General features: G+C 46.0%; 3 protein-coding genes across 3 annotated transcripts in view; 1 reads left to right on the plus strand and 2 right to left on the minus strand.

Moving 5' to 3' along the window:
- Positions 1–6,037, plus strand: part of zbtb47b (zinc finger and BTB domain containing 47b) — a 78,620-nt gene extending 72,583 nt beyond the window's left edge. Inside the window, exon 6 of the mRNA XM_084459061.1 lies at positions 326–6,037. Within this exon, the coding sequence (XP_084315187.1) occupies positions 326–747 (422 nt within the window). The 3' untranslated portion in view covers positions 748–6,037. The remainder of the gene's footprint in view (positions 1–325) is intronic.
- Positions 6,038–15,993: 9,956 nt separating this feature from the next.
- On the minus strand, positions 15,994–22,969 carry klhl40b (kelch-like family member 40b; the record flags this gene model as incomplete). Its single annotated transcript, XM_084452380.1, has 6 exons — positions 15,994–16,105; positions 18,556–18,705; positions 19,345–19,530; positions 19,797–19,904; positions 21,135–21,295; positions 21,845–22,969. 6 exons carry the CDS (start codon positions 22,967–22,969, stop codon positions 15,994–15,996), a joined length of 1,842 nt encoding a protein of 613 aa, XP_084308506.1.
- A 1,522-nt stretch (positions 22,970–24,491) lies between these two features.
- Positions 24,492–24,919, minus strand: part of hhatlb (hedgehog acyltransferase like, b) — a gene marked incomplete at both ends in the record, with an annotated part of 32,194 nt that continues 31,766 nt past the window's right edge. Inside the window, one exon of the mRNA XM_084453437.1 lies at positions 24,492–24,682. Within this exon, the coding sequence (XP_084309563.1) occupies positions 24,492–24,682 (191 nt within the window). The remainder of the gene's footprint in view (positions 24,683–24,919) is intronic.

The raw sequence follows: 24,919 nt of genomic DNA on the forward strand, positions 1-24,919 counted from the left end.
CATATGCAAATAATTCACTAGCCAATTATCTGTGAGTAGGCTAGTTCTGAAGGTCAACAGCTGAAGTGAACATTTACAGAGATCAAAGATAGCTGGGAGGAGGGGACCCCTGGTGAGGTCTCCTGCCATAAAGGATTGTTTAGGCCGGGGGATAGTGGGGTCAGGGCAATAAACAGAGGACTCACTTTATAAGACAGGATTCACAGTGATGATTTCCAGTGTAGATGACAATGTCTTGAGCAGAGAATACACTCATTTGAATTTATCTAGTACAGTGCGGAGTAAGCGCAGTCGCTGATTCTCTCCCTTTTCCACCGGTCGACAGGAGAGAAGCCGTACATCTGTGAGATCTGCGGAAAGAGCTTCACCAGCCGGCCCAACATGAAGCGCCACCGGCGGACGCACACGGGCGAGAAGCCGTACCCCTGCCAGGTGTGTGGCCAGCGCTTCCGCTTCTCTAACATGCTCAAGGCCCACAAGGAGAAGTGCTTCCGGGTCAGCAACCCCGAGGCCGACGCCCTGGACCTGGACCAATCCCTGGCCCCAATGATGGCAGACCCCACCGCGGTCAGCCAGGCTCCCCCGGGGGCGGTGGTGACCTCTGGGGCCGCCCCCCCCCACCACCACCACCACCACCACCACGCCTCTCCCCTCTCCCTCCCCCTGCTCCACTCCACGCCCCCGGACCCCCACCTACCCCGGCCCCCACCCCTGTTCTCAACCACTCGGATGAACTCCAACAACTAGTGGATTACTGTAGAACCCATAGCACGTCATGTATTCCCTTATCTCAGAACACTGGGCTCTCGGGGGGAGCAGCAGGGTGAGGAGAGAACAGAGGCGTCCGGTCCCGGGGTGACAGCTCATGCTAAGGTTTCTTGTGACGTATTAGACCTACCTTAATCTGAATAGATGACATCTGATTCCACGAGGACACATTCTAAATAATTTTCCTTAATCTTTGTTTTTTGTGTTTTTTTTCACTTGGGTTTCCACACACATTGTGTTAGTTTTAGGTCCGTTCTTATTAACCAGCTCTTGTCAGTGAGAAGTCTGGGTTTGTTTTGAGGTTGAGTTTCCATGACAGAGGGTTGGAGGGTCTGGTGCAGAACGGGTTCCTCCCACAGCGTACGGTTCCCGTGGTGATAGTTGACCTGTCCTGGCCTCCCGCAGAGCTACGTCTGCTCTGCCTCTTCTCAACACTCCTCTCTGCTCTTCTCCTCTGGTCCCCTCTTCTTTACTCTCATCCTCTTTCCACGGCTCTCCTCTCTTTCTTCTCTGAGTCGTTGACCTGGTGGCCGCCAGTAGCTGAAGCCAAGTCCAAGATGAGTTTGTAGAACAGAACCAGAGAAACATTTTGATTTGCCAATTATTACTCAAGATGGTTCTGATCTGTTCCAGCGATAACCAAATGCTGATTTTGTCTTTGAACAATATGTATGGCATCGCCGATCGATAACCAAATCCTGTGAACCTCTCACACTTGTTGTTAGATGATATACAGCATTTATAACCTTCTCTCCACCCCTAGTGATGTTTAACATGTACTTTTGACTGTGTCTTCATGTCCACGTGGTAGTTTGTGCAGTAATGTGTGGCAGGTCAGGCCGTTGTTAGAATTTTCAGAGAGGTTGTGACTTGCCACTCCATTGTGTAGTTCACTGGTGAATGGTGTGTGAGATGATGAAGTGTGTGTGTGTGTGTGTGTGTGAGAGAGAGAGAGAGAGAGAGAGAGAGAGGTATGTAGCAAAGAGGGATGAGTAAAGTAAAGGTGCTGTGTAAGATAAGTCAATGTGATTGTCAGATCCACAATCAGTCAGCTACCCTTTAGATTCCCCCAGCGGGGAGTTTGTACTGACTGACCCTTCCCTGTCTGTTGCTTATGTTAAGCAGTCAGTCACTATCATGGGTTTTGAAGTTATTATGCCACTTTCTGGTTGCCTGGCAGCCCATTCTGAATTTTATTTCACTGCACTGAATCCGTGGAGAATAATGATCGTGGGCAGAATGATTTAAGAATGGGTTGCCAGGCTAATTTTATGATGAATTATGTTGGGGAATTCTGTTCTTGCTCTGATTCCTTAAGACATATACAGTACAATATTTATTGTGTTCGCTTGCAAATGTGCATCTTGAAAGTTAGAAGGGCCCACCGATACAGTGTAGCAGAGTAGGAGCTCAGATACAGGTTACTAGACTAGAGCGCTAGGCTAGAATAGCAGCAGCTGTTCTCCCCTTAATTCATTCACTTCAGTCCGTATTAATTAACTTACTCCGTGCAAAAGCACACAGACGCTTGGTTGGGTGTACTGTATGTTGTATCATATGGTGATTGGCAGTTACTTGTGTAGCACATTTTATCCCACTTTTATTCTAAAATATTGGAATATTAGGTGACTAATATGCACTAACCTATTGTGTTTCACAAAGTCAGGAGAGCTAACAAAAATTCAGTCAATTCACACTGAAGTAAAGGTATTGGAGGCCTTATTAAAATATGGTGTCGTTAAAAGTTGAGAGTTATGCATGTTTGTTTATGATCTAAATGTTGTCCTATGGCCCAATGTGCAATTTTTGGCTTCATGTGCACTTTTGACAAACGTCATATTGAGATTAAAATATGCTTTAATGATTTTACTAGTAAAAAATATCCAAGGCCAAAGTAAAAGCCTTTCATGTGCACTAATGTCCTCCCTAAGATCTCTCATGTTGTATACTGTAAACACAGACTAATGTCCTCCCTAAGACAGCTCCTCTCATGTTGTATACTGTACACACAGCATATAGATAATGTAAGAGGTATTCTAGCTCCTTCTCTGTGGCCTGGGTGTTTACGGTCTGATGAGAGATAAATGAATGTGCTCCCTTGTGTGTTCCGGTTGGTACTATTGAAAGTCATTGGAAGTCGTGGATAAGCTTTTGTATCTGTAATAAGCTGTAAAATGTTTATATTCTGTAAAGGAATAGCTTCGCACCTTAGCGTATTGTAACCTATATGTAAACTCATCCCAATGATCTATTTAAATTATATTTGCCATTGTGATATATGGTATGTCAACCATATATAGTTGGTTGATGACCGTGTTGTTTTATAAAGGTACTTTTTATGCTTTCGTTTCTTAATGTGTTAAAAAGATACACATTTGTATTATTGATTTGCTGCTTTTGTACAGGGTCCAGTTTGAAACTGCCCTTGAAATGAGAGTTTGCAGCTGTGGGAGGGTTTCTAATATGTTGTGCTGAAGCCATTGGGGTCCGTTGAGTGAGGAGCTCTGTCCATAGACAACCCTCCTACTCCCTAGACACCTCTGAAGCTCTGAACAGACTGGATAGGTGTAAGCACAACTGCAAGTTATTTCCAGCCACCTTGCTGAGACCTGTTTAATCTTTTGAGATCCTCATGTCTAGGGGGAAGGCAGTGGTTGGTTCAGGGCCCGGCCTAGGCCTCATAGCAGCTGTTCAATACTGCACAGCTCTCTGAGGGCTGGTACCCCTGGTGGCATCATACAAATCACACTAACATCAAACTACCCTCCAAAAAACCCTCCACACTAACAGGGACACTATTCCTGATGTCATGCAGAGTGCATCACCATCACTGGAATGTAGAAGAACTGCCAGCATTACTTTAGAAAGTCCGAGCAGAAGAGACTCACACCTGAAAACGTGACTGCAGCAGTTTGATCTCCCACCAGACGACATAACACAAAAAAAGCGTCCATTCTGACTAACCCACGATAGAAGGTCCCAGCTTCGATTATAATCAGTTCACTGTATGAATCGCCAGAAGATGATAAATTGATGAAGGATGCAATCAAGTAGTCAACACTCTCCTACTAGACTGTTTTGAGATGCTTTGAGCCAGTAGATTAGTGAGTCATTGTGGAAGTATATCTGATGTGATACAGTTACCGTATACTTAATAGGATTTGCCTTAAGTTAGCAGGTGGGATGGATAAACTGTGGAGTTGAATGTGTTGATAGTGTGTGAAGGTTTTGGTCTGGGAGGGAAGGTAGTTTTACTACTGATCCAAGCACTTTGAACAACATTATGATGGGGAAGTGTACACAGGCAGAACCAGTAACAGAGAGTAAATGGCTGAACTATCAGACATCAGTACTGGGTTCAGTATTCATTGTGACCATCATCTTCTAAATTATACAAGCTGTATCTCAACACATTTATCATTTATGTTAACTATTCATGGAATATGTGATTATTCGTTAAAATAAAGAATTAGTAATGACAAGTAACACTTAAGCGGTTTTGTAGTATTTGAGTGTGTGAAAGAACACTGATAACCTGGTCTGTTGTGTCCAGAGTCACTCTGATGACCTGGTCTGTTGTGTCCAGAGTCACTCTGATGACCTGGTCTGTTGTGTCCAGAGTCACTGATGACCTGGTCTGTTGTGTCACAACATTCAGGGTCAGCCAAAGCTCCGTTGCCAAGGTGATTGCTACAGTTTAGCTTGTTTCTTCATGAGGTCTTTGTACCACTTTCCTGCAACACAGGCAACCCTGGCCCTGGTCCAAAACATACAGCCCTAGTCCTGGTCTAGTACAGGTAACCCTGGTCCTGGTCCAGGGCCAAGGAAACCCCTGCTCTCTCCATCTCAACCAATTGATTGGCTGTATGTTGAAGAGGTGGTCCTGCTCTGTTACCACTATGTGGAGAGGAGGGTCTGGGTTGGGGGGACTGTGTGAACTGAAATGGTCTTAATAATAATAATAATAATAATAATAACAATAATAACAATAATTGTTGTATGTTTAATATCAGAGTTTGTAAAGGAAATCTTGCTGGTTGACAGATTGATGAATGAAAAAGCATTTGGCTTTTATGAGCACTTTACATCCATGGAGGAAGATAATCGATGTAACGTCACATGTAAATGGCAGTGAGAGAGAAAACCTGGACGTGGAAGGAACATTGAGAATGTCTACGTTTAGGTTACTTAGTTTCTTAGCTGATGTAGTTTTGTGTTGTTTGTTTAACAGTCGATGGCCAACTTCTTGTGAAAAGGCTACCAGCCAAAGGGTTGAGCTAGCTGAGGCAGAGATGGACCTGCTCTGGTCCCTAAATGAGGATGGCTATGAAGGACTACTCTCCGTTTGTGCCCGCTGTGTTGTTTCTGAGGTAAATGTTAGTCCCATAAGGAATGGATTTTGGATAAGAGCAGAATGTTTTTGAATTTGAAAAACCAAGTTTGGTTCCCTACAGGGACATTCTGGAGTGCTAGCTGCTAGATGTGAGGTTGTAAATCAAATTGATTGATTCTGTGGCCTTCTTTAATTGGAAGAACAGTGTTCTGAATTCTCTCCAAGACGGTTGTTTTAGTGTTGCTTAATGATGTCCCCTATGGCTCTGGAAAATACAGGTAATGTCTGGGTCTTAGGATTTGAGAAAGAAGAAGAGAAATATACAGTCAGTAAGTAAAGAGAAATGTTAAGAAATTCATTTTTCTACAGGGAAAATGTTTATATTTTGCCCTTTTGTGGGGTGAAAACTCTTCAAATGTTTCAGAAAGAGACGTTGCAAGTGATGTTTCACAGGGTTGGGTAGTTCTTCTAGGAAACATATTGTCAGGCCAAGGAAAATGTCTATTATTATCGAAACCATTATGATACCCAGAGCAAGGATGTACTACCATTTTCTCCCAGCACTTAAAGAAAGGTTTCCAATCTGCCCCCTCTGTGTCCCTTGCTGATTGATCTCTCAGCTGTATTAAAGTAGGCATACTGTGTGTCTGTCCTATCCTTTACCATGTAAACCCAACGGGCCGGTTTCCCAGACACAGATCAGGCCTCGTCTACAACTACAAATCTCTTCCAGTGGAAAAACACACCTGTGTCTGGGAAGCCTGTGTTGGTTAACGCTGGTGTACAGAGACCATGTGTAGACAGTAGTCATCTACATGTATGTAAACACTATACTAAAACCATACGAGAACAATAGTATCTAGAGGTGCTAATAACATTAGACTGTATTTTCTGTCATTTATGGTATTGGTAGTGTTCATTGTCTGTAACACAGGAGAGCATAATGGAATCATTTCAATATTAAACAATAAAGATATATTATTCCAAACTGAACTTGTGTTGTGTTGTTATTTCTGTGTGAAAGATTGGGAGGGATAAAGTTCAAAGTTGAAAATGTTCCATTTGTATCTCATGAGTAATGGTGCAGTTTCAGTGTTTGATCTCAGGTTCGTAGTGCAAGGCTGGTTCAGGCAGCGTCATCACTTGAGTAGGGCAGTCTGAAGCTGACCGATCACATCACTCACTTTCAGTAGGGCAGTCTAAAGCTGACCAATCACATCACTCACTCTCAATAGGACAGTCTAGAATGACAAATCACATCACTCACTCTCAGTAGGGCAGTCTAAAGCTGACCAATCACATCACTCACTCTCATTACGACGGTCTAAAGCTGACCAATCACATCACTCACTCTCAGTAGGGAAGTCTAAAGCTGACCAATCACATCACTCACTCTCGATAGGGCAGTCTAAAGATGACCAATCACATCACTCACAGTACAGCAGTCTAGGGCTGCCCCCTGAAAGTCGACGCGTCGAAGCAAGTCGGAGACGCCCAGGCCACACCAACTGCGTGACTGCGTTGTGTTGCACCGGAAGTTCCAGTCATTTCCAATGTAACGCTGCGTTTTCCCAACAGGGTTGCGTTCCGAAGCGTATGCGCTGCATTTCGGATCACGCAAGCGTTGGATTTATCGAACGCTTGCATCAAATCCACTGCATAGATCTGGCCGGAAGTATCATAGAATCACTGGCCAGGCGAACATTTCAGGACAGGTGTCATGGCGGACGTCCAAGCGGGGCAGAGCGAGGGAGTTTATAAATCAAATATTGGCTAAATATGTCCATGGAAAAATTATTTCTTCCGACAGATATCTTAGTTATAACGACACAGAACTACAAATGCAGTTTTGTGTTGATACGTGAGGCAGAAATTCAATTTCGAAAAATCTCACGATCTCGTAGCTAACTGGTAACGTTTACCTCTATGGTTGCCCTATTGTGAGCGAGAATTGAATCACTTTTTGGGCTATATAGCATCACGTACACCATAGGCTGTATATATATATATCATATACGACTATAAGGCTATATATAAAATATTTATTTAAAAATGTGTCAAATACTGATCTAAAAACTGCATCGGCAGCCTATTATGTTGTCTCCCGCCTATATTCGAATTGTGGAGGGAGTTAATACTAATATAAATAGACACAACAGAGCCGGTTCTCACATCTTTCAACAATGAGACCAGTTCTGAACAGCGTGCTGAAGATAGCGATGCTAGACGACCAGCCACCGCCAAAGCGCCGGCGGTCTGTGTGGGTCCAGCCGTATATCACTGCCCGTAAAGAAGCCGGAGAGTACCATCGTCTGGTCCAAGAGCTTCGGCTGAATGGAGAGGAGTTTCGGAGATACTTTCGCCTCGACCGGGGTCAGTTTGACCATGTCCTCCAAATGGTTGGATCCAGAATTGAGAAGATGGACACCAACTACCGGGAAGCTATCAGCCCAGCTGAACGGTTGGCGATTTGTCTCCGGTAAGTCAGGCCCCGAGAGCTGATTGTAGATAACCATCATCAAGAAAAGAGAGACCGGCACTCACGGTAGGCTATAATGAAACTATGCCTTTTATTAGGGCAGAAGATCGGACGTTTCGGCGCTTGCCTTTTTCAACAATCTTTGGCTTTGTTGAAAAAGGCAAGCGCCGAAACGTCCGATCTTCTGCCCTAATAAAAGGCATAGTTTCATTATAGCCTACCGTGTGCCGGTCTCTCTTTTCTTAAGTATCTACCCTCCAGGCACCCAGGCTGTTGTATATACGGGAGTTGTGCGCTTTACTTATATTTCAGATAACCATTATTAAAATCATTAATGTCTAGATGAAGGCTAGCCTATATTCTATCGTATGCTACTGCATGTGTGTGCCTGTGGGCTTTTGTCTGTGCCCAAGTGCAGTGCACTGGTAGAAGCGCTGTTTGAACCACACGGGTAGCCTATTAATTGTGATGGATCCAGGAACTTAAAAATGATAGATAATAATACACTGCATTTACATTAATTAAAATCCTAAGACGCTTACAGAATCAGATCTGATTTTAATGAATGTAAACATAATCTATTATTATCTATAATTTTAAATGCCCTGCCCTAAAATACCCCTGCCCTATAGGACTATCCCGGCTCTAGACTAGCCTACCCCTGCCCTATGGGACTATCCCTGCCCTAGACTATCCCTGAATAAATAACCCCTGTAGTAGGAGGCATTTCTGTCTGTGTATAAACGATAAGGTGTATGTGTGGTTCAGGTAGCACTGTCTGCACATAATAAAACTAAATTATCTCTCACGTAGGCACACATACTGTACACACACAGCACAACACTGTAATACACTACCCTACAAAAATGCATCCTAAACTATAACATTCTTTTTCAGATTCATGGCAACAGGGGACTCCTTCAAGACAATTGCCTTTAGCTTTAGAGTGGGACGGTCCACAGTGGCAGCCATTGTTCCCTCTGTGGCGGAAGCTATTTGGGATTGTCTGGTAGAGGTTTACATGCCTGTCCCCAAGGAGGAAGACTGGAAGGCCATTGCTGCGGAGTTCAAGGAGAGATGGGATTTTCCCAACTGTGTAGGCTCCATCGACGGGAAGCACATTGTGATCCAGGCTCCACCAGGCTCCGGGTCGCAGTACTTCAACTACAAGGGCACCTTCTCCATCGTGCTCCTGGCCATTGTAGATGCGAAGTACTGCTTCCGTGTTGTTGATGTCGGTGCCTACGGCAAAGGGAGTGATGGGGGTACTCTCCGCGACTCTGCCTTTGGACAGGGACTACGCGACGGCACTCTGGGAATTCCACCACCTGTACCTCTCCCGGGGGCTGAAGACCTGGGACCCATTCCCCATGTGTTCGTCGGCGATGAGGCCTTCCCTTTGAGATCCAACCTCATGAGGCCCTACTCCGGACACGAGCTGCCAAGACAAAATCGAGTCTTCAACTACCGACTATCCAGGGCAAGGATGGTGGTTGAGTGCACGTTTGGGATTCTGGCAGCCCAGTGGAGGATGTATCGGCGGGTCATTGCTCTCCCCCCAGCAAAAGTGGAAGCCTGCGTGAAGGCCACGTGTGTCCTCCACAACTACCTGAAGAGGACAGCCCAGGAGCCATCAACGACATGGGAGGTGGACAGGCCATGTAATAATCTGCAGAACATCACCAGGGCAGGCACCAACAACGCTGCCAGGCAGGCACTCGAAGTGAGGGAGAAGCTGACCAGGTTCTTCATGTCGGCAGTAGGAGAAGTCCATTGGCAGCACACAGTGGAGTGAGGCACACACTGCAATTCATCCAGTCAAAACCAAAAGGTCCTTTTAAGGACCAACCACCATTATCCATGAAGAGCAATTGTTTTCAAAGTGTCATGCCTCATTCTTTCATTACATTTTACACAACACTCAAAAGGGCATTATATAATCATTTGACATGACCGGGTTGATAACTAAGGTATTACAGTAGTCATTTACAGTAGCAGACACCTTTATCCAAAGCCACTCAGTGTACCACTACTCACCAGAACCCAAAGTTTACAGTATGTTCTACACTTATTTAAGGACTGAACATGAGATTGGGCTATAAAATGATGGAATCTGATGCACAAACATAATGAAAAATAAACTTTATTAATTAAAGATTATATCTTTAATCAACAATTAAATTACCTTGTGGTAATTAATAACAATTACCACAACGCAGAGGATATCCCCATATCTGTAAGAGAAGAACACAAACAGGGTTAGGCTACATATAGGTTAATTAGACATAAAAATGAATGAAATTGATATATTGAGGACAGAAAGTTATTTGAGGGGTGCAGTGATATGTGCAAACCAGCCCAGTAGGTGGCAGTATTAATATTTTTAATGTCTTGTTTTCATTTGTTGTAGTTTAGTAATAACTTTAATAAACTAATAGTGACACTGAATGGACTGGTAGGCATAATACAATAGGGTGAATAAGAGGAAAACCATCTCATGCTGTGTGGAAGCTGTAGGAGGGAGGCTGGGGGTTGGAGGCTACGGTAGACGGTGGGTCTGGAGGATGGAGGTAAGAAGAATAGAGTTACATAGGTTACTTGGAACAGAAAATGAAACTACAGTATATTGAGGATAAATGTACAGTATATTGAGGATACAAAACCACCAAACTCTGCTTCATAAAGGACCAGTTGGATTTTCACTTTCACAGCTGCCTTCTTCTGCAGTGAGAGTCTTTTCAATGTTGGCACAAGGCTCTGGGTATATAGCATGTCCTCATCCGTCACCTTGGCCTGTTCGGCATCCCTTTCAACCGATTCCAGAAGCCGCTGCTGAAATTGATTCAGAGGGATAGGCTGGTGGGACCGATGCCGTCTGTTGCCCGGCAGTGGTGGTGGCAGGCCAGGGGAAGGTGTGGGGCCTGTGGCGGAGGTGACAGGCATGGGGGCAGTGGCTCTGGGAGTAGCTGGTAAGTTGGCAGTGGACACAGGTAAGGGACCAGCAGCTGGTAAGTTGGCAGTGGACACAGAAATAGGGCCAGTAGCTGGTAAGTTGGCAGTGGACACAGAAATGGGGTCAGTAGCTGGTAAGTTGGCAGTGGACACAGAAATGGGGTCAGTAGCTGGTAAGTTGGCAGTGGACACAGAGATGGGGCCAGTAGCTGGTAAGTTGGCAGTGGACACAGAGATGGGGTCAGTAGCTGGTAAGTTGGCAGTGGACACAGAGATGGGGTCAGTAGCTGGTAAGTTGGCGGTGGACATGGGTGAGAGGCTGGCTGCTAGTAGGTTGCTGCTGGTGGCCCTTGGCTTTATGAATGGATCTAGGAAGCATAGGATTTGAAGGAACCTCCAGGGCTGTTGGGTTGTAGCTGCTGCTCCTGATCTCTTCTTCTCCTTTTCCTCTCTCTTTTCCTTTTGGTAGCGATCCCTCAGCCCACGCCACTTCTTCCTACAGTCGTCTTCTACACACACACACACACACACACACACACACACACACACACACACACACATAGTTAGCTGACTTGAATGCCAACATGGCCATTTAGAACTTGTCCAAAACAAATACTAACAGACAGACAGACTAAAAATTGTTACATTAAGCCTAATTTATGATGTATAAGACAAGCTATGGCTCATATAACGTTACACACAACATGGTATACATTTATACTGTTATTTTATGTGTGTCTCTGAGCCAGCTTGTCTTATACATAAACTAGCCTTTACTTATGTATGTACCGGTAGCTAGATAAATGCCAGATTTGGAAGCCTATTCAGTAACAATTTGGGCGCTAAAAACGTGACCGCTGACTTTTTTCAACACTAGCAATGGATGAAATAGCTAGCTACGTTAGCTAGCCAGAATAGATTCACGAAAACTGAAGCTAGCTTACCTGGAAGACCTACAGTTGTGGCCACTTGCCTCCACGCCGCATTTTTCATGTTTAAATTGCGATAGGCATCACAGCTGCTGTCATAAATACAGCGATGCCCAGAGACCGCAATAATCAAGCTCTCCTCAATATTGGGCATTGCTGTCTCGTCCTTCTTCTTCTTCTTCTTTATGGGGTTTACCGGCGGCGCTGTCTCGTCCTGCGCGCACAGCTGCATTCAAATAGTGACGTATGCTGCGTTCAAGTAGAGAGGGCGGTTGCGATACGTTCAACGCAGTCACGCAGTTGGTGTGGCCTGGGCGTAACGGCCGACTCACACGCTTGCGTTTGATGCGTCAACTTTGACGGATGCCATTCACTTTCAATGGCCGCAGCCGAATGGCATTCTGGTTCCGTTGTTGTCCCGGTGCGTTGCGTTGCCTGCGTTGCTAGCGTCGAAAGTTAAAACATTTTCAACTTTCAGATGCGTTGCCGGAGCTGCCGACCAATCAGATGTCTTGACGGAGAAAGACGTCATCGCAAGGCGGGATTTCACATTTTTCGATACCAAGATGGAGGACAATCGCTGTTTGAATTGTTTGTTTTCAGGATAGGATGTACCCAATACCTGCGGGCACCACGTTCACGTTGCCTCAACCACAATGCATACACGATCGCCACACGTTCGACCAGATTAGCATCCATGACGGCACTAAACGAAAAGCCGGGTGGGTTTTCAAAATAGTTCGCGCTAGCAGGTTCGGAGAATATACTCGGCTGTTGCGAGCGCAGTTTTGGACAATGTGATTGGTTGTTGTTGCGTGCGGCAGACACGCCTTCCGCCATCCGTCAAAGTTGACGCATCAAACGCAAGCGTGTGAGTCCCCCGTAATGCCCGGCTCACACGCTTGCGTTTGATGCGTCAACTTTGACGGATGCCATTCACTTTCAATAGCCGCAGCCGAATGGCATTCTGGTTCCGTTGTTGTCCCGGTGCGTTGCGTTGCCTGCGTTGCTAGCGTCGAAAGTTAAAACATTTTCAACTTTCAGATGCGTTGCCGGAGCTGCCGACCAATCAGATGTCTTGACGGAGAAAGACGTCATCGCAAGGCGGGATTTCACATTTTTCGATACCAAGATGGAGGACAATCGCTGTTTGAATTGTTTGTTTTCAGGATAGGATGTACCCAATACCTGCGGGCACCACGTTCACGTTGCCTCAACCACAATGCATAAACGATCGCCACACGTTCGACCAGATTAGCATCCATGACGGCACTAAACGAAAAGCCGGGTGGGTTTTCAAAATAGTTCGCGCTAGCAGGTTCGGAGAATATACTCGGCTGTTGCGAGCGCAGTTTTGGACAATGTGATTGGTTGTTGTTGCGTGCGGCAGACACGCCTTCCGCCATCCGTCAAAGTTGACGCATCAAACGCAAGCGTGTGAGTCCCCCGTCGACAGAGATTCTTTAAGTCGATTTCTGCTCCACTGTCAAGGACTAGGAGGTGGACTAAGATCAAGCACAGGCCAATCATTCGTTTTAGACCTAGGCTATTACCGTAGCTATTTGTTGGGCTGTAAAAGAAGAGTTAAGACTGATATAGCAGAGGGAAGAAGGCAGGGAGCCCCTCTCCCCTCCGCTAAGCGTGTAGCCTAGCCTAGCCTACTATGCGCCAGCAATCACGTGCATTTCCCAAATGGAATATCACACTGCTTTCCTAAATCAATCTTCTTGTATATCCAATGGTAAAAATAGGGTCTCCCATAGACAGCTTGAGCTCTAACGTCTGTGAAAATGCTTTAGTGACAGCCAAAACATTTCCTTGTTGACTGCTGCCCAACGTATGAGCCGAGCCGATTCGCGCAAGCATTCAAATGCGCAGTTGAGGAGACTATCGTCAAATTGCCCAACCCTAGGATATGTGAAACTGTATAAAAACATGGGGCATCCGAAGTAGATGGACAATGCTAGATGATTCATGTTTAACAAGAAAACAGGTGTATTTTATTGTGCAGCCTGCAATTTTGAGTTGAAAGTTTCACAGCTCTCCCGACTCCGGCGGTCTCCCCTCAGCCTAGACATATGGGGGGGAACGAATCTCCCGACATGTCACAAAATGGATATGAAGACAAAATGTTTAAGATATTGATAACCTGTCTATTAATTATCTCGATTATTAGTGGTCCAAACTATGGACAATGCAAGAAAGAGGGATGGGCTGCACTTGAAACAAGCTATCAAACACATTCGGAGGCAGCGGAGAGGATTTTAGAGGAGCGGAAATATGAGCAAGGCTAATAATTTATTTTGAAACTTTATTCTACTTTTTTGTTCAACGGAAAATAATAAACACCAATCAAGGTAAAATAGCCCAATAAAGGCTATTCAAGCATAACCTAAATGGACGAAAGTTCGTTCAGAAAAAGATTGAACAAAATGAAGCATCCCTCCATCTTATTCCACAAACCGATAGCCAGGCTATTCTAGCTATTTAAAATGCTGTAATTATGTAACTGTCATTCTCGTTGATTTCAAATACCCTAACCTACTCAGAAATGTGCCTTGGCAACAATTGAATGTTTCTATAGGCTACCAATATAGGCCTAACCAAAATAATCACGGAAACTTGATGTCAAGTGATTTTCTGATAGCCAGGAGAAAGAGAAAAAACACATCGACGATTCGACGCGTCGCTTTGAACACCAAGTCTGAGTCGAATCACAAAATCCTGAGTCGAAGACAGCCCTACAGCAGTCTAAAGCTGACCAATCACATCACTCATTCTTGATAGGGCAGTTTACAGCTGACCAGATGCCCTCACTCTGTTGCTATGTGTCTGATGTGACATCTGTTGTCCTGTGCTCTGTATTGGGGAGGTGTGTGGTGTGGGCATTCATTAATAAATGCTTAAACCGAATATATATATACACTATATATACACTCAGATTAGCTCAAGAACAGTGCCTAGAGAGCTTCATGGAATGGGTTTCCATGGCCGAGCAGCTGAATCCAAGCCATACATCACCAAGTGCAATGCAAAGCGTCGGATGCAGTGGTGTAAAGCACGCCGCCACTGGACTCTAGAGCAGTGGAGACACGTTCTCTGGAGTGACGAATCACACTTCTCCATCTGGCAATCTGATGGACGAGTCTGGGTGGTTGCCAGGAGAATGGTACTTGTCTGACTGCATTGTGCCAAGTGTGAAGTTTGGTGGAGGAGGGATTATGGTGTGGGGATGTTTTTCAGGAGCTGGGCTTGGCCCCTTAGTTCCAGTGAAAGGAACTCTGAATGCTTCAGCATACCAAGTGATTCTGGGCAATTCCATGCTCACAACTTTGTGGGAACAGTTTGGGGATGGCCCCTTCCTGTTCTAACATGACCTCGCACCAGTGCACAAATCAAGGTCCATAAAGACATGGATGAGCGGGTTTGGTGTGGAAGAACTTGACTGGCCTGCACAGAGTCCTGACCTCAACCCGATAGAACACCTTCAGGATGAATTAGAGCGGAGACTGAGAGCCAGGCCTTCTTGTCCAACATCAGTGTCTGACCTCACAAATGAGCTTCTGGAAGAATGGTAAAAAAATAAACACACTTGTGGAAAGCCTTCCCAGAAGAGTTGAAGCTGTTATAGCTGCAAAGGGTGGGCCGACGTCATATTAAACCCTATAGAGTAAGAATGTGATGTCACTTAAGTTCATATGCGTGTAAAGGCAGATGAGCGAATACTTTTGGCAATATAGTGTATTTAGAAACTATACAAGTTTCTGAATTAGTCTGTAGCTAACACAGACACAGCATTTTATTTCACCCAATTTCATACACATACAATTTTGTGTTCACTCTCATTGCCCACTGACGATCAAATCATAAGAATACCATATTTCATGTAAGTGAATTGCGTACAAATATACAAGTACACATGATTGTGTTCAAGGCGTCCCCCTTTACACCAACAAATAAAAGGTCAGCCCTTGTAAAAAATGAAAAAACACACATTGATCCAATTGGTAAGATAACACATTCACCAATCACACATTAAAAGTTAAAGCAGTCCTTGTATTGTTTTGAGTCCAATCACATCACATCTCTCAGTCCTTGTAAGTTCATCATGACACTGAATGTGTTTTTCTTCATTATGAAGGAAAGTGACCTTCAGGATGGAGGTTTCAGTCTTCTCCTGGTCGTACACCTATTGTATCTGTCTCTGTGTCTGTCTGCGGCTCGTCTGTGTCCTAGCCTGTTGAGTGGGTGTCTCTGTGTCCTAGCCTGGTGAGTGGGTGTCTCTTTGTCCTAGCCTGGTGGCTGGCTAGTCTGTCTCTCTGTCTTAGCTTGGTGAGTGGGTGTCTCTCTGTCCTAGCCTGGTTGCTGGCTAGTCTGTCTCTCTGTCCTAGCTTGGTGAGTGGGTGTCTCTGTGTCCTAGCCTGGTGCCTGGGTGTCTGTCACTGTCCTAGCCTGGTGGTTGGGTAGTCTGTCTCTGTGTCCTAGCCTGGTGGTTGGCTAGTCTGTCTCTGTGTCCTAGCCTGGTGGTTGGATCAGATTTTGGTGAGGCGCAGGGTGTTGAGCTGCACACCCAGGACTGTGGCGCCCGAGGCGTACTGGATCTCTCTCAGGATACCGACCCACTTCTTCTCCTCTGCGTCATACCTGCAGTGTGGAGGACATGTGTCAGTTTCAGGTTGTGGGGCGGCTGTGGCTCAGGAGGTAGAGCGGGTCGTCCAATGACCGTAGGGTCGGCGGTTAGAATCCCGCCTCCTCCTCTCCACATGTCGAGACAAGACACTGAACCCCAAATTGTTCCCAATGAACAGCTGCCGCTGTGTGTGTGTGTGTCTGTGTGTGTGTGTGTGTGTGTGTGTGTGTGTGTGTGTGTGTGTGTGTGAATGAGAGGCCTTGTAAAGTGATTAGGATAAAAGCGCTATATACGTGCAGTCCATTTACCATTTGTGGGCAGCTGAGATTTTCAATGACAGATGCTACAGTAATAAAGCATTAGATGTGACATCTCTGTCTTACATTCCTCAAGCTCTTTTCTACTCTGTGTCGTCATCAAACACAGCAAATTCTGACAACACAGCTGTCTATAATTACAACACATCTATCCAATATGGCACCGTGCTAGCACTGGCCAGTTGCAGCAGCTCCTGTGTGTGTGGGGGGACTTTAGATGGACCCCTGGTCATCTGTCACACATGTACAGTACCAGAGCCCACCACTAGGGGGCGGTCGCTGTTCACACTCTACACATCGGACTTCAGATACAAATCAGAGACCTGCTGTCGGGGTATTGGACTGTGATGTTATACATCTGCAGAAGTTTTCGGTCGACTCTGCTATTCTTCTTCTTCGTCGTTTGGGTAAGTTGCTTCGGTCCTCTCCCCCCAGGCTCGGGGCCAAGGGGCTATTCTTTTAACACCCCGAGCCTAGGTGAGGGGGTCCCAGCCTGATCGGACCAGTCGCCTCATCAATGCCACATAAGCTGTTAACTTCTTCCGCAGTAACTTGAGGTGTCGGCGGAACGTGAGCGACCTGTCCAATGTCACGCTGAGATAGGTTGGTTCGGCGCAGCATGGCAGGAGTGTTCCATTGATGTGTATTCGGAGCTCACATTTGTCTTACATACTTCTTGGAGACTGTGTTCGGCAGGTCGTAGGTGTAGATGTTATAAAGGAGGGGGGCCAGTACAGATCTCTGGGGGACGCCGTTCTTAAGGCGTCGCAACCTGCTTCGCTGTCCGCTACAGGTGGTGAGGGTAAAGCTGCGATTTCGGACAAGCTCCATGATCATGCTGACCATGTGCCTGTCCGGCAGCAGGTGGAGCAGCTTGCAGGTGAGGCTGTGGTGCCATACAGTGTCGTAGGTGGCCATCAGGTCTATAAAGACGGCTCCGGCCTTCTTTTTGGCTGAAAAGCTGTCCTCAATGTCTTGAGTCATCAAAGTGACTTGATCTACGGTTGATCTCCGACGTCAGAAACCGGCCTGCTCCCACAGGAGCAGCGGGTCCATGATTGGTTCGACGCGGGCGTAGATGAGTCGCTCGAGGACCTTGAAGGGGATACATAGCAGAGAGGTGGGCCGGTAACTCTTGGCGTCCCCTTCAGGTTTGTTCGGCTTAGGGATCGTGACAAACTAGGGCTCTTCTCCAGGTTTTGGGGATCTTGAGTTGGCGCAAACAGGAAAAGAGGAATGCTCTTAACCAGGACTTCAAGGCAGGTGCGACATGGAGTATAAGCTCCAGGCAGATAGAGTCAGGTCCCGGAGATTTCCCTGGCTTTACATGCTGGAGGGCAGCAGCGAACTCCTCTGGAGTGAATTCACCGGAGATGTTACCGCTGCTAGGAGTTGTGGCCTTCCAGAGGTCAGACACTTCTTTTGTCACAACATGTGATAAATGACTCTGCCATTGTTGGATGTGTAAGAGGGGGATAGGAGGTGGAATACAGAGGCCTACTAGAGGACATTGTTAGGTGGTGGACCCAGAATCACAAGCAGCTCAACGTAGGGAAGATCAGGGAGATGGTGGTGGACATCAGAAGACCAGGGAGATGGTGGTGGACCTCAGAAGACCAGGGAGATGGTGGTGGACCTCAGTAGACCAGGGAGATGGTGGTGGACCTCAGGAGGAACAAGGCTCCAGACAACAGGCTGGACTGGGAAGGAACCACCAAGGTCAGGTACCAGAAGGAACCACCAAGGCCAGGTACCAGAAGGAACCACCAAGGCCAGGTACCAGAAGGAACCACCAAGGCCAGGTACCAGAAGGAACGCTCGACCAGTCCACACCATCAACATTTACAGCATCAGGGACCAGGTTGGAAATAAGTGTTTATACTTTTACATGTTATCCCTTGGATTTTAATGTTTGCAATTATCCATAAATAAAATCAATCAATCAAAAAATGGTAACTGAAGACAGTGTATATTTTGTATCTATTGTAAAATTTGTATTAAATGTGCACTTAGTCTGACATTTGTACACTGCTACTTTAATTTCCCCTTGCGGATCAATAAAGTATGACCTACAACCCGCCTGTCTGCTACCAATGCTACAAAGAGAGGATGGAAGGAGATGACTGCATGTTGAAGGCGTTTCCCACCTCCAGATGTCGTTCATCTCTTTGGGGATGACCTCCTCGCTACTCTCAGCCAGCACCATGGCGAAGCCGCCCACCGCATACAGAGACCCACCCACCGACACCAGAGAGAGAGAGCTGCGCTCCTGAGGGAACGGCACCAGGTCCGACCACCTGGAAAACACACACACACACACAAACAAACCCACACACACACACACACACACACACACACACACACACACACACACACACACACACACACTCATAAACACACACATACATACACACACATACGCACAGATATACATACACACACATACACACACGCGCGCACACGCACACACACACACACACACACACACACACACACACACACACACACACACACACACACACACACACATACAGACAGTTGATGTATTTTGTGTCTATGTTTAGTTTTTATTATTGTCAATAATTGATTGATGTATTTTGTGCTTTTAACCTGCTTTTAACCTGCTCCTATCTTTTTTCTAGCCTCCCTTTCCCCTTAAGTGGCTCTTGTCACTTACCAGTCCGCCACAGTAAATAAAAATCTGTTCTTTAAGATTCAAGATCCGTTAATTCACCATGTACATGGTGCACGTATACTAGGAATTGGGATAAGGCTGATTAAGACGACATAGGGTGCAGAACAGGACAGAAAAGTGCAAAGACATGACAGTGCAAATAGGCTACAATACAAGAAAACAGTGACATTTGAATTAATGACTTGCCTGACTAAATAAAGGCTAGGTTAAATAAAACTAAATAAAGTAAAAGGCTGCTCACGTGTTGCTGGCTATGTGGTAGACCTCCACGGTGTCCGTCATCCCCGTGTCCGTGACGCCCGTCACCACGTAGATGTGGCCCTGGTGCACGGTGACCCCGAACAACGAGCGCGCTCGCTGCAGGGGCGTAAGCTCCTTCCACTCCGCCCGCCTGGCGTCGTACGCGCTCACGCGCTTCAGACATTTCCTTCACAGAGGACAGGAGCGCGCTGTCAGGACGCTTTCTGCCACACCGCTTTCACTAAAGCGATGGGATTTTAAATTTGACAGGCGAGAGCTGTGCTGGGTAGAGCTTGTGATTGTTTTAACTCAACAGTACACTTTGAAATACAAACGCAAGCGTATAGCCTACTTCCAACTATAGACATAAAGAAGAGTTATTTATGTCTATGCTTCCAACCTTGTAGAGGATAGTGGTGATGGTAGAAGACGTACAGTACATTGTAAACTCACTTGCTGTCGTCTTTTCCTCCAATCACATAGACGATGCCGTCATGTGACACGGTTCCGTGGCCGTAAACGGGGTAGGGCAGGGGCTCTGACTCCGCCCATTTGAAAGAGCTTTGGATAAGAAGAATCACGTCTTGTTTATGTCATATTGTCTCATCATTTCTATCCATGGGTTATATCCCTGAGTCTCACCATGGCCTTCAACACAGAGACTCATCACTGAAGTTGAATCTGTTGCTTTGCTGGATGGAAGTGATATCACTAATATCCAGGCCGTAAATACAAATTGGAATCATTTGTTCCTAACTGACCCGCCTGGATTAATATACTTAATTATTATATAATTGACTAGCCAGGGTATATCCTGAATACACACACACACACACACACACACACATATATATACAATTTGTAATAAATAATTATTACGAGGTGCGACCGAAAAGTCTCCGGATTGTGTCAGCCACGCTCATGCCTCTATTTGAATTGAAAAAACAATGATATCCCTGTGTTGCCCTATATCTCACGACTATTCTGGTATAATAGTGTTCACCTCACTCAATCGGTGCTTCTGTGACAGGCTGTTTTGTAGAGTGTCGCAGGGGTAGCTTGTCACAGTTGTGGCACTTTTCTCTACCAACTCCCAAAACTCAACAATTTTATTACAATAAAGAAAGTACACTCTCAAAACATTTTTATTACAGAATCTGCAGAGAAATTACACATTGTCCCCCTCAAAGTAGTCCCTCCCCAGAGTTAATGCACTTCTGCATTCGCTTTTGCCACCCACCTCCGTGGAAGAGATCAAAGCCACTGTGAGTGGGGAACTAGGGGGCTCACAGAGGAGGACTTTGCCAAGTGCTTCCATGGGTGGCAAAAGCGAATGCAGAAGTGCACTACTTTGAGGGGGACAATGTGTAATTTCTCTGCAGATTCTGTGATAAAAATGTTTTGAGAGTGTACTTTCTTTATTGTAATAAAATTGTTGAGTTTTTGGAGTTGGTAGAGAAAGGTGCCACAACTGTGACAAGCTACCCCTGCGACACTCTACAAAACAGCCTGTCACAGAAGCACCGATTGAGTGAGGTGAACAATATTATACCAGAATAGTCGTGAGATATAGGGCAACAAAGAGATATAATTGTTTTTTCAATTCAAATAGAGGCATGAGCGTGGCTGACACAATCCGGGGACTATATATATATATATATAAAGAGAAAGAGAAAGAGAGAGAGAGAGAATCAATTAAGAACAATTTAGAAATGATTAATCTTAATTAATTAATATTTTACTGTATATAAACTAGTATGCATCATTGTACGATCGAAACTTTTGACTCACAGTCTATCGTAGACCAGGACAGAGTCCAATGTTACGTCCTGCTCTTTCAGCTCCTTTCCTCCAACTATGAAGATGCAGTTCTCCGCCTCCGCCAGCCCAAACAGGAAGCGTGGGGAGGGGGTGGGGGGCATGCCCAGCCAATCAGCACTCACTGGGTCATACTGGAAGGTCATATGGTCAAATTAGTATTGACAGGAAATGAGGCACCACAGCATCAGGGTGGTTGAATCTCTTACACAATAAATATAGTGTCTATACGGTTTTCTATATGATGCTGTGTAACCAGGGCACCACTGTAAATGAGACATTGGTCTCAATTGCCTCCCTGGTGAAATAAAGATAAAATAAATAAATAATAATAATAAACAATAGGCCTGCATATTTTCTGTTAAAAGTCACATTCCCTACACGTTCAAACCCTATTCATACGTTAAAATGTTATTTTGCAAGAGACACCTGTCCAAGATGGCAGCAGTATATTGGCATCATATTATCCTTCTATGTGAGTGTAACCCATACGTTTCGCCATGCCCAGGATGGCATTCAACAAACACCGTTTTAACCAGCTACTCCCATGAAAAGCTAGCTCTTCATCTGCGCGTTTGGATGGTATTTATACAGCGGGAGTGAGTTTAACCAACAACTTGCTAGCTACTGTACTTAAGGACTCACGAGGACTCAGTTTCACTTGCTTACACAAGGATACATACCTGTAAGAAGTAGGAGTTGAATGGGTTCTCCTTGTTGTGTTCGTTGAAGAACAGTCCGCCCGCCACAAAGACCTGGTTCTCCTTGGTGACCAGGCTGGCGTGGTTCTTTGGGACCTGCGTGGAGAGTGACGCCACGTAGCAGTCGTTTCCTGACGGGTCGTAGGCCACGGCACCTGTTTCGCTGACGACAAACATCAGGTTCTTCAGGAACATCCCGAAGCGCAGGTTGTCGTTCAGGATACCAGGAAGCTGAGCCTCTTCCTCCTCTTCCTCCTCTTCCCCTCCTCCCTCCTCCTTCTTTTCCTCCGTCTTCTTGGGTTTCTCCTTCACCTCTGGCAGTTTTCCCGTGCGGGCGTCTCGGACCAGCTGGAGCTTTTTTTCGATCTCCGGGTCGGAGCTGATCCACTCGTCTTTCTCCACCATTTCGTTGAAGTACTCCTCTGTGACCAGACGCAGACGCACGCAGTCCAACAGACCAGGCAGCTCCTTCCGCCGGGCCTCCTCGTCCTCTGCCACCCACCTCATCACAGCCTCAAACACACTCTCCTCTGTCTCCACGTTCAGCGTGTCTGACGTCAGGACAGCCGCCAGCTCGCTGGCACCCAGCTGGAGGAAGTCGGCATCTTGCGAGACAAGCTGGAAGCGCTCGCAGGCGTAGTTGCGAGCGGAGACGGCCAGGCGGGGGCAGTCCAGCATCAGGCCCAGGCGGAAGATTGCCAGGCAGTTACTGAGGCTCAGGCGCTTCTGCAGGAAGGACACGCACACAGTGAAGATGGAGGGGATCTGGAGCATGTTGGCCGCGGAGAAGATGTCCTGGACATTCTGCTCATTGACGTTGATGCTGGAGGTGTACAGGTACTTGAGGATCAGCCCCATGACACCGGGCTCCACATCCTCCAGCACGATCTCACGCTGCTTGCTCTCCTCCACGCCAGACAGGAAGAAGGAGCGGAAGTAGGAGCTGCAGGCGCACAACACCAGGCGGTGACACGGGAACTCCTTATCCTTGATTTTCAGCACACAGTCTACCATAGTGTCGTTCTCCAGCAGGTCGTACAGGCCATCCTGTAGCAGGGTCTGCTGGTACATGCGGGGCTCCTCGGTGGGGTCGATGGGCAGAGCCATGGTAGCAGGCCAGCGAGATCACAGTGCGGGCTGGAAGAGGTGCCCAGCAGAGTGGAGGTTCAGGGAGTGAGGGGGATATTCTGTGGTTCTCTGTGGGTCTTCTGTTCACTGCAAGAGCTCAGAGCTCCAGCTCTCTGACTGGCCAGCCAGGGATCATTTAGCTCATGAACTCAGGGGCCAGCTGGATTTGATCAGCTGTTTCTACCCTTCAGCCAAGCTCCAACTGGTGTGTTATTTATAGCCTGCTAGCTCACTGTGGGGCTGCAGAATCCATTCTGGAACATGTGAAATGTAATACCCACTTCTCACACCCTGGCCCTCCTCCTCCGCCCCATCCAGCCTCCAGACCGCTGCCCCACACCGAGCCATGTAGGACCCATGCACGACCGCTCGGATTATCTAAAATACAACATCCAGTCCTCACTTCCTCACCGTCAAGTCATGGTTCTATATTCTATAATACCTCAGGGAGGGGAGGAAATAAAGTCGCCTTTTTGGAGAACTCAAAACAAGCCCTGCTGTGTTAGCAGCCATGAGGAAAGGGATCCAGTGGTGTAGACGGTCTGAGTCAGGGTTCAGATCTCTGAGCTAAGGTTGTGGCAACTATACAGTAGGCTGTGGTTACTGTTGGCTCACATAATAAAGCGAGTCCAGGTTATATACCAGACCTCACATAATCACCTACTACTCCAGCCCATCTGGTGTTGAAGTTTGATTGTGGCTCTCTTCTCCATTCCAGATAACAGTTGTTCAAAGTGTTTACAGTGTGGATCAGTTCTTCAGGAGGAACTGGGATGTGTGCTCATGTAGCCTTACAGAAATATCCCAAAGCAACACCAAACAGCCCTTAATGACAGCAGCACTCCTTTAGAGACTCAGATATATTTATAGTGGACTAAAGCCATTATGTCCCCCACCCTCTGATCCGAGATACACTGAGATGGTCTGTGTCATTGGAGACTGGCACTTCATATGATACAATGCAGTATGTATAAGAAAAACTGTCAGTCAAGAATACTAAAGTACTACATAACTACTACACAAGATATGACATAAAATACTATACAAGTAGAAAAACATGGACTGAAAAACGGGGAAATAATGGCAATAATGTCAATACACTGGAATTGGCTAAAATAGTATTATATTTGGATAGACACTTTACATTGGACAAGATTGTATGAGCTTAGCTCATATTCTTCTCAGAAAAAAGCCACATTTCTACACAGAGGTGTTTGTTTGTACAAGAACAACCATTGTTTATGTACAATGCAGAGAAACAGAGCTTATATTTTGATACATGGTATAAAATCTGTATCCATGATAACACTTGTTGGGTGAACCTTGCATACCAGTGCTCTTTGCATTATACTGTACTTTCTCATTCTACCAACACCTTGATTTCACTATAGTACAGATCATTTTACAGGACATATGTATTGTTACCAAGTCACCTGTGTGACAGAATTGGAAACATTGATTCAGAAATGCAATGTTGACAGACATGGTGAGCATCCAATCATTATTCGGCTTTCTCCTTGCCTGGCTCCACCAGTGGCTGTGCTGCAGTGGGCGTGGCCATGGCTGGGGTAGGGGTAGGGGGAGGGGTTGGGTCGGGATCATCAATCAGAGCCTGTTTCCATTCTCTCTCCTTTATCAGCTGCACCAGGCAGTAGGTCACAAACATCACCAATATAGTGGTTATGGGGAACCCTGGAAAAACAAATCACCACTCATCAATACTCAACATGTCTCATCAACACTCAACACTACTCATCAATATTCACATGACTCGTCTCAACACCACTCATCAACATGACTCATCAACACTCAACATGACTCATCAACACTCAACATGTACTGTATGGAAAAAAACAGCTACTTGGCCTCATGTCACCATGGTTTCCGTTCACTATCAGATTCAGATCCTGTTTAGAGCCCGCCTCTCCA

Source organism: Borostomias antarcticus, assembly GCF_949987555.1.
Source record: "Borostomias antarcticus genome assembly, chromosome: 2".
Taxonomy (NCBI): domain Eukaryota; kingdom Metazoa; phylum Chordata; class Actinopteri; order Stomiiformes; family Stomiidae; genus Borostomias; species Borostomias antarcticus.